The sequence below is a fragment of the Petromyzon marinus genome, chromosome 56 (assembly GCF_048934315.1).
Source record: "Petromyzon marinus isolate PM22_M1 ecotype Great Lakes invasive population chromosome 56, UKy_Petmar_22M1.pri1.0, whole genome shotgun sequence".
Lineage (NCBI taxonomy): Eukaryota > Metazoa > Chordata > Hyperoartia > Petromyzontiformes > Petromyzontidae > Petromyzon > Petromyzon marinus.
In genome coordinates, this window is record NC_133722.1 from 9530394 (window position 1) to 9544961 (window position 14568).

Consider the following 14568-nt stretch of genomic DNA (forward strand, 5'->3'; position numbering starts at 1 on the left):
CCCAAACCCTGACTTGCTTCTCTCTCCGTGGCACGATGTTAATTACCTTGCCTGGTCTACAGGAGGTTGTCGGCTCGATCCCGACCCTGACACCTGCTGCTGTATATTTGGAGTTTGCGTGTCCTCTCTCTCATCATCACCACGGTGGCTAGGAGATGTTAACTACCTCGCCTGGTAGGCAGGAGGTTGTAGGCTCGATCCCGACCCTGACGCCTGCTGCTGTATATTTGGAGTCTGCGTCTCTCTCTCCCCATTGTCGCGTGGATTGTTCTCCGGGTCCTCCGGTTTTTCCCCTCCACGTTTAGAATCGACGTCACGTGATGATGACAATCCACTTCGTTGTGCCACCATTTGTGAAATCCAGGTCGCTTCTAAAAAATAAAAAGAGCCGCATAGCTCAGTGGGCCTTATCTGGTAATAAAAAAAAAATAAAGTTTAGACATGGAATAGGTCCCTCTTCACCTGGGTGAATTTAAACGCCGAGAGCATGCCGCGTGTTAATCGCAGCCTTTCGAATGGAATACGTAGGAGTGGCTCCGCAGAATTCGTCGCCAAATCTTCGTTTGCTGCTGCAGCTGCTGCCACCGCTCTTGCCGCCGATTCTTCCTCGGAGCAGCAGGCCATCTGAGCCGCTGTGCTCGCCACAGCGCAAGTCCGCGTTGAGCCGTCTTCACCCCAGTCGAGAATGTTTACGCACCGCACGAGGCACTCGGTTGAGGCTGAGTCGACCTAGGGGAGGCCCAGGACCGGTTTAGTTGATCCTTCACCGATGCTGGCCGTGAGCGGGAATCGAACTCGGGTGGCCGTGTTCGTAGCGCAGCGTAGCGCTAACCGCTGCACCACCGCTCCCACGCACACAGAGACAGAAGCGTGTCTGCGCACACGCACGCACACACAAACAAACAAGTTTATTATTATTCTTGGCTGTTTCAGCAAAGCCACGTAGAAGGGAAACAATAAAATAATAAAAATATAAAACAATAAAATTCTGACGTTTCGACTGCTTGTGTTGCAGTCGAAACGTCGCGAGAATTTTATAGTTTTATATTTTTATTATTTTATTGTTTACCTTCCACGTGGTGACTTTACCGAAATAACCAAGAATATGAATCCCTGCAGTCACGAAAGCTTTAAATCGAAGTTTATTAATGTTGGACAAACTTCCTATTCCCTGAACTTGTCACCATTTCACACGGGAACTCCGCGCTCGACTCTGCCCGCCGGACTTCGTCAGCAGCCCCATCACAAGCGCGGTCACCGTGCAGGAGGAGTTTCCAGCGTGTGTTTCCAACGCCGCCGCCGCCACCTTGCGCCTTTAACCCTCCCCCCACCGCCCAATGCAAAGCCCGAGAGGGGTGGCACCGGGCCGGTTCGCTTTCTCCACACCACAGAAGCTGAACCGAGCCGAGCTCTTCCTGGAATTGAAATGTCGCCGACTCAACTTCAGGAAGAGACAGTCTGCTCCCTTCACCCGATGAAGGCCGCTTGTGTTGTGGCCGAAACGTCGTGATTTTTGTTGTTTTATTTTTTTTACCTACGTGACTTTACCGAACAGAACCAAAGCGTTCAGGAAGATGCTCGCAGCCGCGCGTGGCCGAGTGCCGTTCGCGAGCAAGCGGCCGCGCTCGCGCTAGGTTACAAACACGTCCACCAATTGACGAACGCCCGAAGCAGCGTGCGCGGCAAAAGCTCGCGGAGGCGAGATGCTCGATGCTTAGAACCAACACGGGAAGAGAAAGGAAAAAAACGCCCTCGGATCAGACGCGGCTTTCGCGCAGAACCGTCACGCCCAGCGTTGTTTCAGGAGGTGGGATCTTTCGCAAAATTCCGTTCGCAGCGCACACAAAAAACATGACGCCTAACGCGGCGAATCGCAAACCGACGCGTTTAATTCGTCGCTCCCAAACGCACACGACGCAAAGGGGGCCACACAGGCGCCGTCGTCATCACGCGCCACGCTCGATCCCCGCGCTGGACGAAGGCCCCCGGCAACTCCGCCGCCATGCCTCACTCGCGCGATCTCGCGATGCCCACATCTACCTCCGTCTCGAGCCGGGGCCCGCAATGGAGCAATCGGTTGCGCAACGCGGTTGCCGCGCGAGGGACCGCACGTGAAGCCGAGTCACCCCCCCCCAGAGCCAACAGGGCCGACGTGCGTGGCCTCGCAGACGCGAGCAATGAGAGGCCTCGATATGTGGGCCAGGAGAGGGCAGTGCAGTAAGCGGGATTGTAAACTCGTCTGTGCAGCGGAAACTTTGTGGGCTATCACCCACAAACCCCCCCCCCCCCTCCACCCCATTGTGCGTACGCCGTCGTGGATTTTCTCCGACAAACTCCGCCGGCATCTGCTTCCCACCGCGAAGCCAAGTTGTCATCGCTTACGGAATTGGCGTTGCAACCGGTCAGCGGTTAATAGGCAGCTATCGATTGACCCCACCACCACCCCCACCCCCTCCCCCTCTCTCTCTCTCTCCGGTCAGTCCATGAATCGTCACCGAATCGGGGGTCGCGGTCACACCGAGCCGTTAGTGTTTGTGTTGTCCACTTTGTGCCATCTCGGTGGCGATGTTCACACACCCTCCGCCAGGTATGCCGGAGGTCGTGGTGTCGATCCCTGACGCCTGCTGCTGTATATTTGTCATTTGCGTGTCTCTCTCTCTCTCTCCCCGTGTGGTAGTGCGGATTGTTTTTTTACGGGTCGTCCGGTATTTTTCCCTCCGTATTTAGACTCGACATGATGCGTTGAGAGTATTTGGCTGCTATCAATTCCCACGTGATGACAAGAAGCCAAATCGTTGTGCCATCGTTTGTGATAGCCAGGTCGCTTCTGAGAAAGAGCGACATAAGCTCAGTAGGACCGCCTTACCTGGTAAAACATAACAAAAAATAGCTTGGTTCTAGTTTATAGTTTAGTCCCATTCACGTCGCTCGCATTTCCATCTCCTTTTGGTGCAAAATTCCCACAGCGTTTACCCAAACCGTTAAAACTCAGGCCCCTCGCGAACGATCCTACAGGTTTAATCGCGACCATTGCTTCCGAAACCTGAGGATCGATACGCGTCACTGTCATCCCCAACACCCCCGGCACTACTGGTTTAACATCGTCCCCTCAACGTCCCCAACACAGCAAGACCACGGGTTTAACATCGTCCCCTCAATGTCCCCAACACAGCAAGACCACTGGTTTAACATCGTCCCCTCAACGTCCCCAACACAGCAAGACCACTGGTTTAACATCGTCCCCAACACATCAAGACCACTGGTTTAACATCGTCCCCTCACCGTCCCCAACACAGCAAGACCACTGGTTTAACATCGTCCCCAACACAGCAAGACCACTGGTTTAACATCGTCCCCAACACAGCAAGACCACTGGTTTAACATCGTCCCCAACACAGCAAGACCACTGGTTTAACATCGTCCCCTCAACGTCCCCAACACAGCAAGACCACTGGTTTAACATCGTCCCCTCAACGTCCCCAACACAGCAAGACCACGGGTTTAACATCGTCCCCAACACAGCAAGACCACTGGTTTAACATCGTCCCCAACACAGCAAGACCACTGGTTTAACATCGTCCCCAACACAGCAAGACCACTGGTTTAACATCGTCCCCTCACCGTCCCCAACACAGCAAGACCACTGGTTTAACATCGTCCCCAACACAGCAAGACCACTGGTTTAACATCGTCCCTAACACAGCAAGACCACTGGTTTAACATCGTCCCCAACACAGCAAGACCACTGGTTTAACATCGTCCCCAACACAGCAAGACCACTGGTTTAACATCGTCCCCAACACAGCAAGACCACTGGTTTAACATCGTCCCCAACACAGCAAGACCACTGGTTTAACATCGTCCCCTCACCGTCCCCAACACAGCAAGACCATTGGTTTAACATCGTCCCCAACACAGCGAGACCACTGGTTTAACATCGTCCCCAACACAGCGGGATCACTTTTCTTAGGCGCATCAAACTAAACAGAATGCACGCGCTAGCAGGTACGATTGTCCTCTCCTTCATTCGTCCGTTCGACCATTCGGTTGTTCGGCAAGACGGTTCACACCCCCAACGCACGATCGCGGTATCGCCGCCGCTGCCACCGCTACCGTCACTCCGCTCCACCACCGTCGCCACCACCGTCACCGCCGCTACAAACGACCAGCACCACCACGATCCGCCGCTCCACTCCATCACTCCTCTCCCCAGCCACCGCAACCGCCGCCGCCGCTACAAGGCGGCGCCCCGCGCGAGCGCCCGAACGTGCTCGAGTATTTCATCCCCCGACTCCCACGGCACCACGGTGGCCTTCACCGCGCCGGGCTGGGCGTGCTCCAGCGCCGCCAGCGCCCTCTCGAGCTGGAACCCGCGGCGCGGCAGCACCACGTCGCCCGGGAGCAGCGCCAGCACGGGGCAGACGTCGTTGCCGCCGTCGCCTACGTAGATCACGCGCCCGTACCCGCCGTGCCGCTCGACAAACGACCGCAGCGCCGCCCGCTTGCACATGTTGGCGGGGCAGCGGGAGCAGCCGTGCTGGCGCCCGCCGCCGTGGAACGGCAGCAGCGCCAGCGAGCCGCCGGCGTCGACGCTCGCCGGGTTGGTGAGCAGCTCGCGGAAGAGGGGGCGGTACCCGCGGGACTCCAGCACCCAGCCGATGAAGGCCGAGTTGGCGTCCGAGACGATGACGCACTCAAACTGCTCGGGGTGGTCGGCTTCAGGAGTGTGGGTGGGGGGGGGGAGGTTGGCGACGAAGGGGGGGGGGCGGGAGGGGGGGGGGCAGAGAGGAGAGGGCAGTGTTAAAGTAGTCCGCACCGGTAATTGTAGTCTCATAGTCCGGTGGTTTCGTAGTCCACTGTCACCACTGCCACCATCAGCATCGCCACCATCACGACTAGCGTCATCAAAACAAAGATCCCCCGAATAGCCTTAACAGAGTGTTAGCGAGTAGCACGGCACACGAGGGGGTGGGTGGCCAGCACCACGCCCGACCGCCTTTGTCTCCCCAGTGGTGATGTTTACTACACACCGCACCAGGTACTCATTTGAGGCCGAGACGATCTAGGGGAGGACCAGGACCGATTCAGATTATCATCGCTGGTGTTGCCCGTGAGCGGGAATCGAACCCGGGTCGCCGGGTTCCTAGCACAGTGGGCGAACCGCTGCACCACCGCTCCCCACCACCACCACCTCTGCCCATCACCACCTCCACCGCTCCTCCACGTTATTCTTTCGCTTCGACGTCAGCCGGCATGCCCGGCGCGTGTCCGGCACGTCACCGCGGCGTCCACAATCGTCTCCGCTCGTTCGCCACTCGCACGGCGGCGGCGGCAACGGCGGCGGCGGCTCGAACAACAACGCCGGACGAATCCCGAGCCGCGCGCCGGGCCGGCTCGGCACGACGGCCCCGACACGGCCCGGTGGGGCGGTGTGAAAAATGAGGTGCAAAGCGTTTCGGTCGAGCCCACCAGCTCCCGCCCCCCACCCCCCCCCCACCGCATTTACCCAGGAAGCGCAGGAGCTGCGGCATGCCCGGCGTGTCCGGCACGGCCTCAATGGTGGCCCGCATCTCGGCGGCACTCACGCCCACCTCCTCGCCCAGATAGCGCAGGACCCGGTTCATGTGATCCGTCCAGGTGCCGCCGCCGCCGCCGCCGCCGTCGTCGTCGCCACGGTAACCCAAGCGCTCGGGCAGCACTCCCCCGGGGGCGCAGCGCAGCACCCACATGTCGCTGTTGTCGTCGATGAGCGTGTGGTCGAAGTCGAACGCCACCAGGGACTTCATGGCGGCGCTGTCGGGCGAAAGCGGACGGCGGGGGTTCGGTTCGTGCCGAGCAGCGCTCTCTTTAAACGTGGCGGGTGTGTGTGTGTGTGTGTTTGTTTTTATTTAAAGAACAAAATACCTCCGGGTAGGATCCCCCCCCCCCCCCCCCCCGCACGGTCTCTCGGAGGGTTCACCGCCGCACGGCGCTCGCGGTGAAGAAGCGATCGCGGTCAAATCCAACTCCGGTCGACGGCGTTATGGCGATCGTGGTTTTAACGTGGATTTGCCTGCGGTCATAATGCGGCCGTTACTTAAGTTTGCTGTCCTTCACCCCGCACCTCCGGTTAGCACGGTTGGCTACGTACGGTGCAAACGAAGTTCATCATGCATATATACACACACACACATACGTTGTGGCTGTGGTTATGACGTGGTTGTGATTGCAGTTATAATGGTTGCGGTTATGATGATTGCAGTTACATTGTGGATTTAGTTGCGGTTGCAGAACGGTTGTAAAGCCGCATTGGTAACATTAATACATGTAGTGTCGATGATGACGACAACGACGATGATGATAATGAGGATGATGACGATGACAATAAGGATGATGACGATGATGTCGTCGTCGTGGTCAACGACGAAGATGACGATAGTAAGGATAACATTGCGGCCGATATTGTTGTTGGTGTTGTTGAGCGAATAGAGGCCGGCCGACCTTCACTGGGAAACGAATCGCAAGGAATCCGCATCGCTCGCAAACGCACCCCAAGTTACATTCCTCGCAAACGCACCCCAAGTTACATTCCTCGCAAACGCACCCCAAGTTACATTCCTCGCAAACGCACCCCAAGTTACATTCCTCGCAAACGCACCCCAAGTTACATTCCTCGCAAACGCACCCCAAGTTACATTCCTCGCAAACGCACCCCAAGTTACATTCCTCGCAAACGCACCCCAAGTTACATTCCTCGCAAACGCACCCCAAGTTACATTCCTCGCAAACGCACCCCAAGTTACATTCCTCGCAAACGCACCCCAAGTTACATTCCTCGCAAACGCACCCCAAGTTACATTCCTCGCAAACGCACCCCAAGTTACATTCCTCGCAAACGCACCCCAAGTTACATTCCTCGCAAACGCACCCCAAGTTACATTCCTCGCAAACGCACCCCAAGTTACATTCCTCGCAAACGCACCCCAAGTTACATTCCTCGCAAACGCACCCCAAGTTACATTCCTCGCAAACGCACCCCAAGTTACATTCCTCGCAAACGCACCCCAAGTTACATTCCTCGCAAACGCACCCCAAGTTACATTCCTCGCAAACGCACCCCAAGTTACATTCCTCGCAAACGCACCCCAAGTTACATTCCTCGCAAAAACACGTGGGCAGGGATCGCCGTGAAATAACCCGCAAGGGAGCAGCCACGGCGTGGCAAGGGCCTCCTCTGTCCAACAGCGGAACGACAGAATGCGGAACGACACACACACACAAAAAAACAAAGATCCCCTGTATAGGCTTAGTGCTGTTAGCGAGTATCACCTATGAAGCAACACACATCTGGTCACACACACACAGACTTACTCGATTACAGGAAGCACCCCCCCAACGGATTTTAATTTTGGTCGGTGTGTGTCTTCTAATTAGAAGAATACGGCAATAAATTATTGTGGAGGATTCGCGATCGATGGTCAAAACACGTGAAATCGATTACCTCTCAACCTGCACTACGGGTTAACCCCTATTCTCATATAGGGAAATTGAGTTTTCAGATCCAGGCAACACAAAAAGTGTCTATCTGTTTGTGTTTCTCTCTTGTGATGGGACTTTGTAGGATGAACGTTGAGATTTATAAGGGGCACGGGGGTGACCACTAAGGTCTGACTTGGTCTGTGATAAGGTAGGGCACTGATAAGGGGGTTGACAGGTTTGTAATAGTGTAGTGTATAGTGACATTGTAGGATGAACGTTGAGATTTATAAGGGGCACGGGGTGACCAATAAGATCTGACTTGGTCTGTGATAAGGTAGGGCACTGATAAGTGGTTGACAGGTATGTAATAGTGTAGTGTATAGTGTAGTGTATAGTAGAGTAGTGTATAGTGACTTTGTAGGATGAACGTTGAGATTTATCAGGGGCACGGGGTGACCACTAAGGTCTGACTTGGTCTGTGCTAAGGTAGAGCACTGATAAGGGGTTGACAGGTTTGTAATAGGTAGTGTATAGTGTAGCGTATAGTAGAGAGTAGTGTATAGTGACTTTGTAGGATGAACGTTGAGATTTATAAGGGGCACGGGGTGACCACTAAGGTCTGAACTGGTCTGTAATAAGGTAGAGCACTGATAAGGGGTTGACAGGTTTGGTTACGGCAATTTAGAAATGTCGAGGTTTCGCGATTGAGAGCCAAAATACATGAATAAATCGCCACGTGCCTTACTCTTTTTTTGACCAATGCTCTTTTGTCCAAATCTTGCGAGATTTCATTACGAGATTTAATAGCTCCTTCCGACTGTACCTGGCGAGCTGAACCAACACCCTCATTGTTGCAAGTAACACTCAAGACACGTATGACGGGCGACGTTTCGGCTTACGACCCTTCTTCGCGGCACACACAGCGCGTGATAATCCAACAACTCCAATGTTTAAAATGTGTTCTTTGATTACTCTGGGTTTAATCTTCCACCGGCTCTCCCACCCGCCTAAATAAAAACACTTTAGGCAGCGGCGGTTAAAAGCCTTGCCACGTACACAACAACAACAGCCGCCATTCGCCACTAAGTGGCGGTGACGTCAGCACGGCGCTTGTGCCAGGCTATGTGCACGTTGAGGCCACGTGAAGTGTCGAACGTCCGCTGGCCGGAGGTTACGGGGTAGACCCAGCAGGTGCCACGGGTCGACTGAGATGACCGGGAAATGCACCACCTGTGCCCCCTATTGTGCCAACTACACACACACACATACACACTTCTGGGGGTGCGAGATGCCCCCCTTCTGGGGGTGCGAGATGCCCCCCCTTCTGGGGGTGAGAGATGCCCCCCCTTCTGGGGGTGAGAGATGCCCCCCCTCTAGGGGGTGAGAGATGCTCCCCCTTCTGGGGGTGGCGAGATGCCCCCCCTTCGTGGGGGTGAGAGATGCCCCCCTTCTGGGGGTGAGATATGCCCCCCTTCTGGGGATGGGAGATGACCCCCCCCTTCTGGGGGGTGGCGAGACGTGGCCAAAAATGATTTATTTCGAAGGCAAATAATCGAAAACGCAAATGAATCACGGACCACGTCAGTACCAACTTGCTTGGTGCCACCAAACCCTCTACGCGGCTACTTAACATCACGCGCCGTCTTCATGATTTGAGAACCAAGGCGTGGGGGGTGGTGCAAGGCTGCGGTCGAGGTCAAGAATCACCCCTCTAGGGTATCCAACCCAACACATCGCCGAGAATGACGAAGGCTGAACGAACGAAATACGATTTAAAGCTTTCGTGACTGCAATGATTCATCTTCTTTGGTTCTTTCGGTAAAGTCACGTAGAATGAGGATAAAATAATAAATTGATAAAATAAAATAACACAATAATATTCTCACGACGTTTCGGCCACAACACTCCAGCGCTGTCCTCCAGACAGTCTCGTCCCTTCACCTGATGAAGGTCGCTTGTGTTGTGGCCGAAACGTCGTGTAAGGTCACGTGGCCTTGTAAGGTCACGTGGAGTGTCTGGTGCCCGCCGGCAGACCCCGGCAGGTGCCGTGGGGGTGGGGGTCGGCGCTGACCGACCGTGCCAACTCACTGCGATTTATTCGTTTTATCCGCCCGCTGTTGTGAGCGTCGCTCCTCCGCCACTCCGCCGCTGCTGCTGTTGTTGCTCCTGTTTATGATGATGATGCTGCTGTTGTTGATGATGCTGCTGCTACTGTTGTTGATGCTGCTGTTGATGCTGCTGTTGTTGATGCTGCTTCTGCTGCTGTTGTTGTTACTGCTGTTGTTGTTGATTATGCTGTTGTTGTTGTTGCTGCTGTTGTTGCTGCTGCTGTTGCTGGGAGAGGCAACTGCCTTCCAACCGCCCCGGCAGGAGCGGCGTCCTTCACGAGCCTCTTCCCTCCAAGCAAACAACAACAACAACAGCAACGAGGAGGAGGATAAGACGACGACGTCGCCACCACGGCAGAGCGAACGGCTTCGGCGGCGGCACCGGATGCGCGAGTCAGCGCGGTCGCCGCCGGTGCCGATCAGCTGATCGCCACTTCCGGCTCGCGGGGCCACCCCTCCCCGCCCCCTCCCCGCTCCCTCCCCGCCCCCTCTCGTTGTTGTTTTTGTTCTCGTCGTTGTTGTTGTTGTTGTTGTTCTCGCTGTTGTTGTTCTCGTTGTTCTCGCTGTTGTTGTTGTTCTCGTTGTTGTTGTTCTCGTTGTTGTTGTTGTTCTTGTTGTTGTTCTCGTTGTTGTTGTTGTTGTTCTCGTTGTTGTTGTTGTTCTCGTTGTTGGTGTTGTTCTCGTTGTTGTTGTTCTCGCAGTTGGTGTTGTTCTCGTTGTTGTTGTTGTTCTCGTTGTTGTTGTTGTTCTCGTTGTTGTTGTTCTCGTTGTTGTTGTTGTTGTTCTCGTTGTTGTTGTTCTCGTTGTTGTTGTTGTTCTCGTTGTTGTTCTCGCTGTTGTTGTTGTTGTTCTCGCTGTTGTTGTTGTTCTCGCTGTTGTTGTTGTTCTCGTTGTTGTTGTTGTTGTTCTCGTTGTTCTCGTTGTTGTTGTTGTTGTTGTTGTTCTCGCAGTTGGTGTTGTTCTCGTTGTTGTTGTTCTCGTTGTTGTTGTTGTTCTCGTTGTTGTTCTCGTTGTTGTTGTTGTTCTCGTTGTTGTTCTCGCTGTTGTTGTTGTTGTTCTCGCTGTTGTTGTTCTCGTTGTTGTTGTTCTCGTTGTTGTTGTTGTTGTTCTCGTTGTTGTTGTTCTCGCTGTTGTTGTTGTTCTCGTTGTTGTTGTTGTTCTCGTTGTTCTCGTTGTTGTTCTCGTTGTTGTTGTTCTCGCTGTTGTTGTTGTTCTCGTTGTTGTTGTTGTTGTTGTTCTCGTTGTTGTTGTTCTCGTTGTTGTTGTTGTTCTCGTTGTTGTTGTTGTTGTTGTTCTCGTTGTTCTCGTTGTTGTTGTTCTCGTTGTTGTTGTTCTCGCTGTTGTTGTTGTTCTCGCTGTTGTTGTTGTTCTCGTTGTTGTTGTTGTTGTTGTTCTCGTTGTTGTTGCATTCCCAAAGTGCGCTCAGATGGCAGTGGCCGTCGACCAATGGGGGCGTGTTTGACTCTCCCTCCCTCCAGCCAGCCAGCAAAACTTTGTATTGCACTGCACAGGGCGGTCCAGATGTCTTGTGACCCCAAATGAATTGACCTCTAACATTGTTTTTACCATATTCTTAGTTTTTTCGGTAAAGTCACGTTGAAGAGAAACAACAAAATAACAAAATATATATAAAACAATAAAAATTCTCACGACGTTTCGACCATAACTCAAACGGTCATCATCAGGTGTGTCGGTTTGCATAAATTTATTTTGAAAACGGCATATTTATTTATTTATATATAAAAAAATAACGTTTGCGTCACGCGCAACGATTGGCTGTTTGCCAGGACTAGTCCATCTATTTTTTTTTTTGAAAAGAGGAGGGGGGAGACGAAATTTGTTTTTATGTATGCTGTCTGAAAGCCACTGTAAGCGTGAACAATCAATCAAGAACTGAAATGATTTATCAAATCTTTCCAATGATTGCTAAGATAGAATCCATCTTCTCGGTTGAAATTGTCTCTGTGTTTGTATATGTGAATAGCCTCATGAACGAATCTCTCATGGAAGCCAGATGGCTTACAAAGAACCTCCGTCTTGGAAAAGTCAATGGCATGTGAGCCTACTGAATTAGAACAATGATCTGCTACGGCCGAGGTGTTGGTCCTACCGTGTTTAAGGTCTGCTTTATGTTCACGAATGCGGTCCGAGATATGGCGTTTGGTTTCTCCAATGTAACTACTACCACAGAGGCAACTTAGTTTGTAGACACCAGGGTGTTGTATGTCCGGAATCACATCTTTTACAGACGGAACCAGATCACGGATTTTATGTAATGTGTTGAAACGGACCTGGATCTTGTGTTTATTCAAGATTTTGGAGCTCTTTTTTGTGATCCCAGCAATGTAGGGTAAAGTGATGGTTTTGAAAGGCTCCTCAAGAGGGTTCTTCTTCATGGTTTGAGTGATAGCTTTGCGGATTGTATAGTCGGAGTAACCATTAGCCCTAAGAGCTTGGTGTACGTGCTTGAGTTCACTGCTTATGTGTTCCTGGTCGGATATGCATTGGGCTCTATGATACAGAGTCTTGATGAGAGAATTCTTCTGTGATGGATGGTGGTGGGAATCCGGTTTCAGATAAGCATCCGTATGGGTAGCTTTCCTGTAGACAGAGTGGCTCATTGAACCATCAGGTCTCTTTTTAATTAGGACATCCAAAAAGGTATCTTGCCATCTATTTCGACTTCCATGGTAAATCTGATGGCTGGGTGTATGGAATTGATGTGGTCGAAGAATTGGTCTAGAGCAGGCCGGCCATGTGGCCAGATGACAAAAGTGTCATCCACGTACCTCTTCCATAAGGTTGGGCGCAGAGTGGCAGTCTGGATGGCGTCAGTCTCAAATTTCTCCATGAAAATGTTAGCTATAACTGGAGAAAGGGGGGAGCCCATTGGGGTGCCCTCAGTTTGTTTGTAGAAAGTTCCATTCCAAGTGAAGTATGTATTGGTTAAACAGTGTCTCACCAGGGGGGGTACCTCAGTGTTTAGTCCTTGATGAACCAAGTCTTCAATGATTGCAATGGTGTCAGGTACAGGAACCTTGGTGAATAAGGAAACTACATCAAAACTGACAAGCAGGTCGTCTGGGGACAGGGAAATACCCTTGATTGTTGATACCAGGTGAGTAGAATTTTGTACCGCAGAGGTGGTCTTTCCAGTGAAAGGACGCAGGATTTCAGACAAAAAACGAGCTAGTTTGTAGGTGGGGGAGCTGATAGTAGAGACTATGGGACGAAGAGGTGTATCAACTTTATGTATTTTTGGTAAGCCGTATAATCTTGGTGGCCTGGCAGCAGAAGGTTTCAACGAAAACTGTTTAGATTGATCAATTAATGCCGTTGAATCAGAAATTATTTTGTTGGTTTGTGTGACGAGGCTGTTGGTGGGATCTCTTTTTATTTTTGTATAACTACCATCGTCGAGTAATTCTTTAATTTTGTTGTTGTATTCTATTTTATCCATGATGACAGTAGCATTGCCTTTGTCAGCTGAGAGAACTACAATATCATTCCTCTTTTTTAATTTATATAATTCAAAACGCTCATCTTTGCTGAGGTTGCTAGCTGGCATCTTAGCGTTTTTGAGGGTTGCAGCGATTTCAGATCTTGCTACGTCTGCAGCGATGTGACCCAGGCCCCTGAGAGCAACGTCTACTTGGGCAATTATATCATTAACTGGTATGTGTTTAGGTGTGACTGCAAAGTTTAGACCTTTAGCTAAAACGGATTTCAGACCATCGGAAATAGAACTGTTACTGCGATTAATTACGACTTTATTAACGTCTAACTTTTTGGTGTGTGGGTCCGGTCTTTTGTTAAAGAGGAGGTTAAATTTGGAAATCAAGTTTTCCTTACATTTGGTCGACATAGTAGCAGCTGAAGAGGCAGTCATATTGTCTACATGTTCCCAATCCGATGTGGACATTATTGCCGTCAATGATAAGTGTGATTTGTAGAGTGTCTTGTCTAACTGATCTAGTTCTGTGCGTATAAGTCTGATTTTTTCTGAGATAAGAGCTAAGCTAGTTTTGAAAAGAATTCGTTTCGCATTAGAAGAAGTTACAGTAGCAGAGGTGAGTGTAAATGCGATTGGTATTACCCCAGCTGAGCTTTCTTATCCCGGAGTTTGTTGAAGGATCTTCAACAAACTTCGGGATAAGAAAGCTCAGCTGATCGAGTCTCTCACCTTCCTGAAGAGATGCCGCGTGGCGATGTTGATTATAAACGTGGAGGGGAAATTGCGGAGGAGCCTGAGAAAAATCCACGCGAACCACCGGGAAAGAAAGAGAGACGCGCAAACCACAAATATACAGCAGCAGCAGCAGGCGTCAGGGTAGGCATCGCACCCACGACCCACATACCGCACCAGCAGATTGGTTCAGATGTCACTCGCCACGGATGTAAGCCGTCGGCTGGGAATCCAGCCCGGGTTTGCTGTGTTCATAGCTCGGTGCGCTGCCCATTTCGGCACTCATCACCCACATCATCATCATCATCATCACCCACATCATCATCACCCACATCATCATCATCACCCACATCATCATCATCACCCACATCATCATCACCCACATCATCATCACTCACATCATCATCACCCACATCATCATCATCATCACCCACATCATCATCATCATCACCCACATCATCATCATCACCCACATCATCATCACCCACATCATCATCATCACCCACATCATCATCATCACCCACATCATCATCACCCACATCATCATCACCCACATCATCATCATCATCATCACCCACATCATCATCACCCACATCATCATCATCACCCACATCATCATCACCCACATCATCATCATCACCCACATCATCATCATCACCCACATCATCATCATCACCCACATCATCATCATCATCACCCACATCATCATCATCACCCCCATCATCATTACCCACACCATCATCCACATCATCACCCACATCATCATCATCATCACCCACATCATCATCATCATCACCCACATCATCATCATCACCC

At 51.6% G+C, this 14568-nt stretch overlaps 1 protein-coding gene across 1 annotated transcript; it reads right to left on the minus strand.

Annotated features, from left to right (window-relative positions):
* Positions 1-1129: 1129 nt before the first annotated feature.
* On the minus strand, positions 1130-10005 carry LOC116954790 (pyridoxal phosphate phosphatase PHOSPHO2-like). Its single transcript, XM_032975603.2, has 3 exons — positions 9547-10005; positions 5507-5793; positions 1130-4716 (listed from the first exon to the last, which is right to left on the minus strand). The coding sequence occupies exons 2-3, from the start codon at positions 5784-5786 to the stop codon at positions 4235-4237; spliced, it is 762 nt and encodes a 253-aa protein (XP_032831494.1). The 5' UTR covers positions 5787-5793; positions 9547-10005; the 3' UTR covers positions 1130-4234.
* Positions 10006-14568: the final 4563 nt, after the last annotated feature.

What these genes read in the sequence shown, in the direction of transcription:
- LOC116954790 (XM_032975603.2), bottom strand. Translation starts at nt 5,786, where the DNA reads ATGAAGTCCCTGGTGGCGTTCGACTTCGACCACACGCTCATCGACGAC. An exon ending in GCAGCTCCTGCGCTTCCTGG is followed by an intron (nt 4,717 to 5,506) that starts GTAAATGCGGTG and finishes ACACTCCTGAAG; the next exon opens with CCGACCACCCCGAGCAGTTT.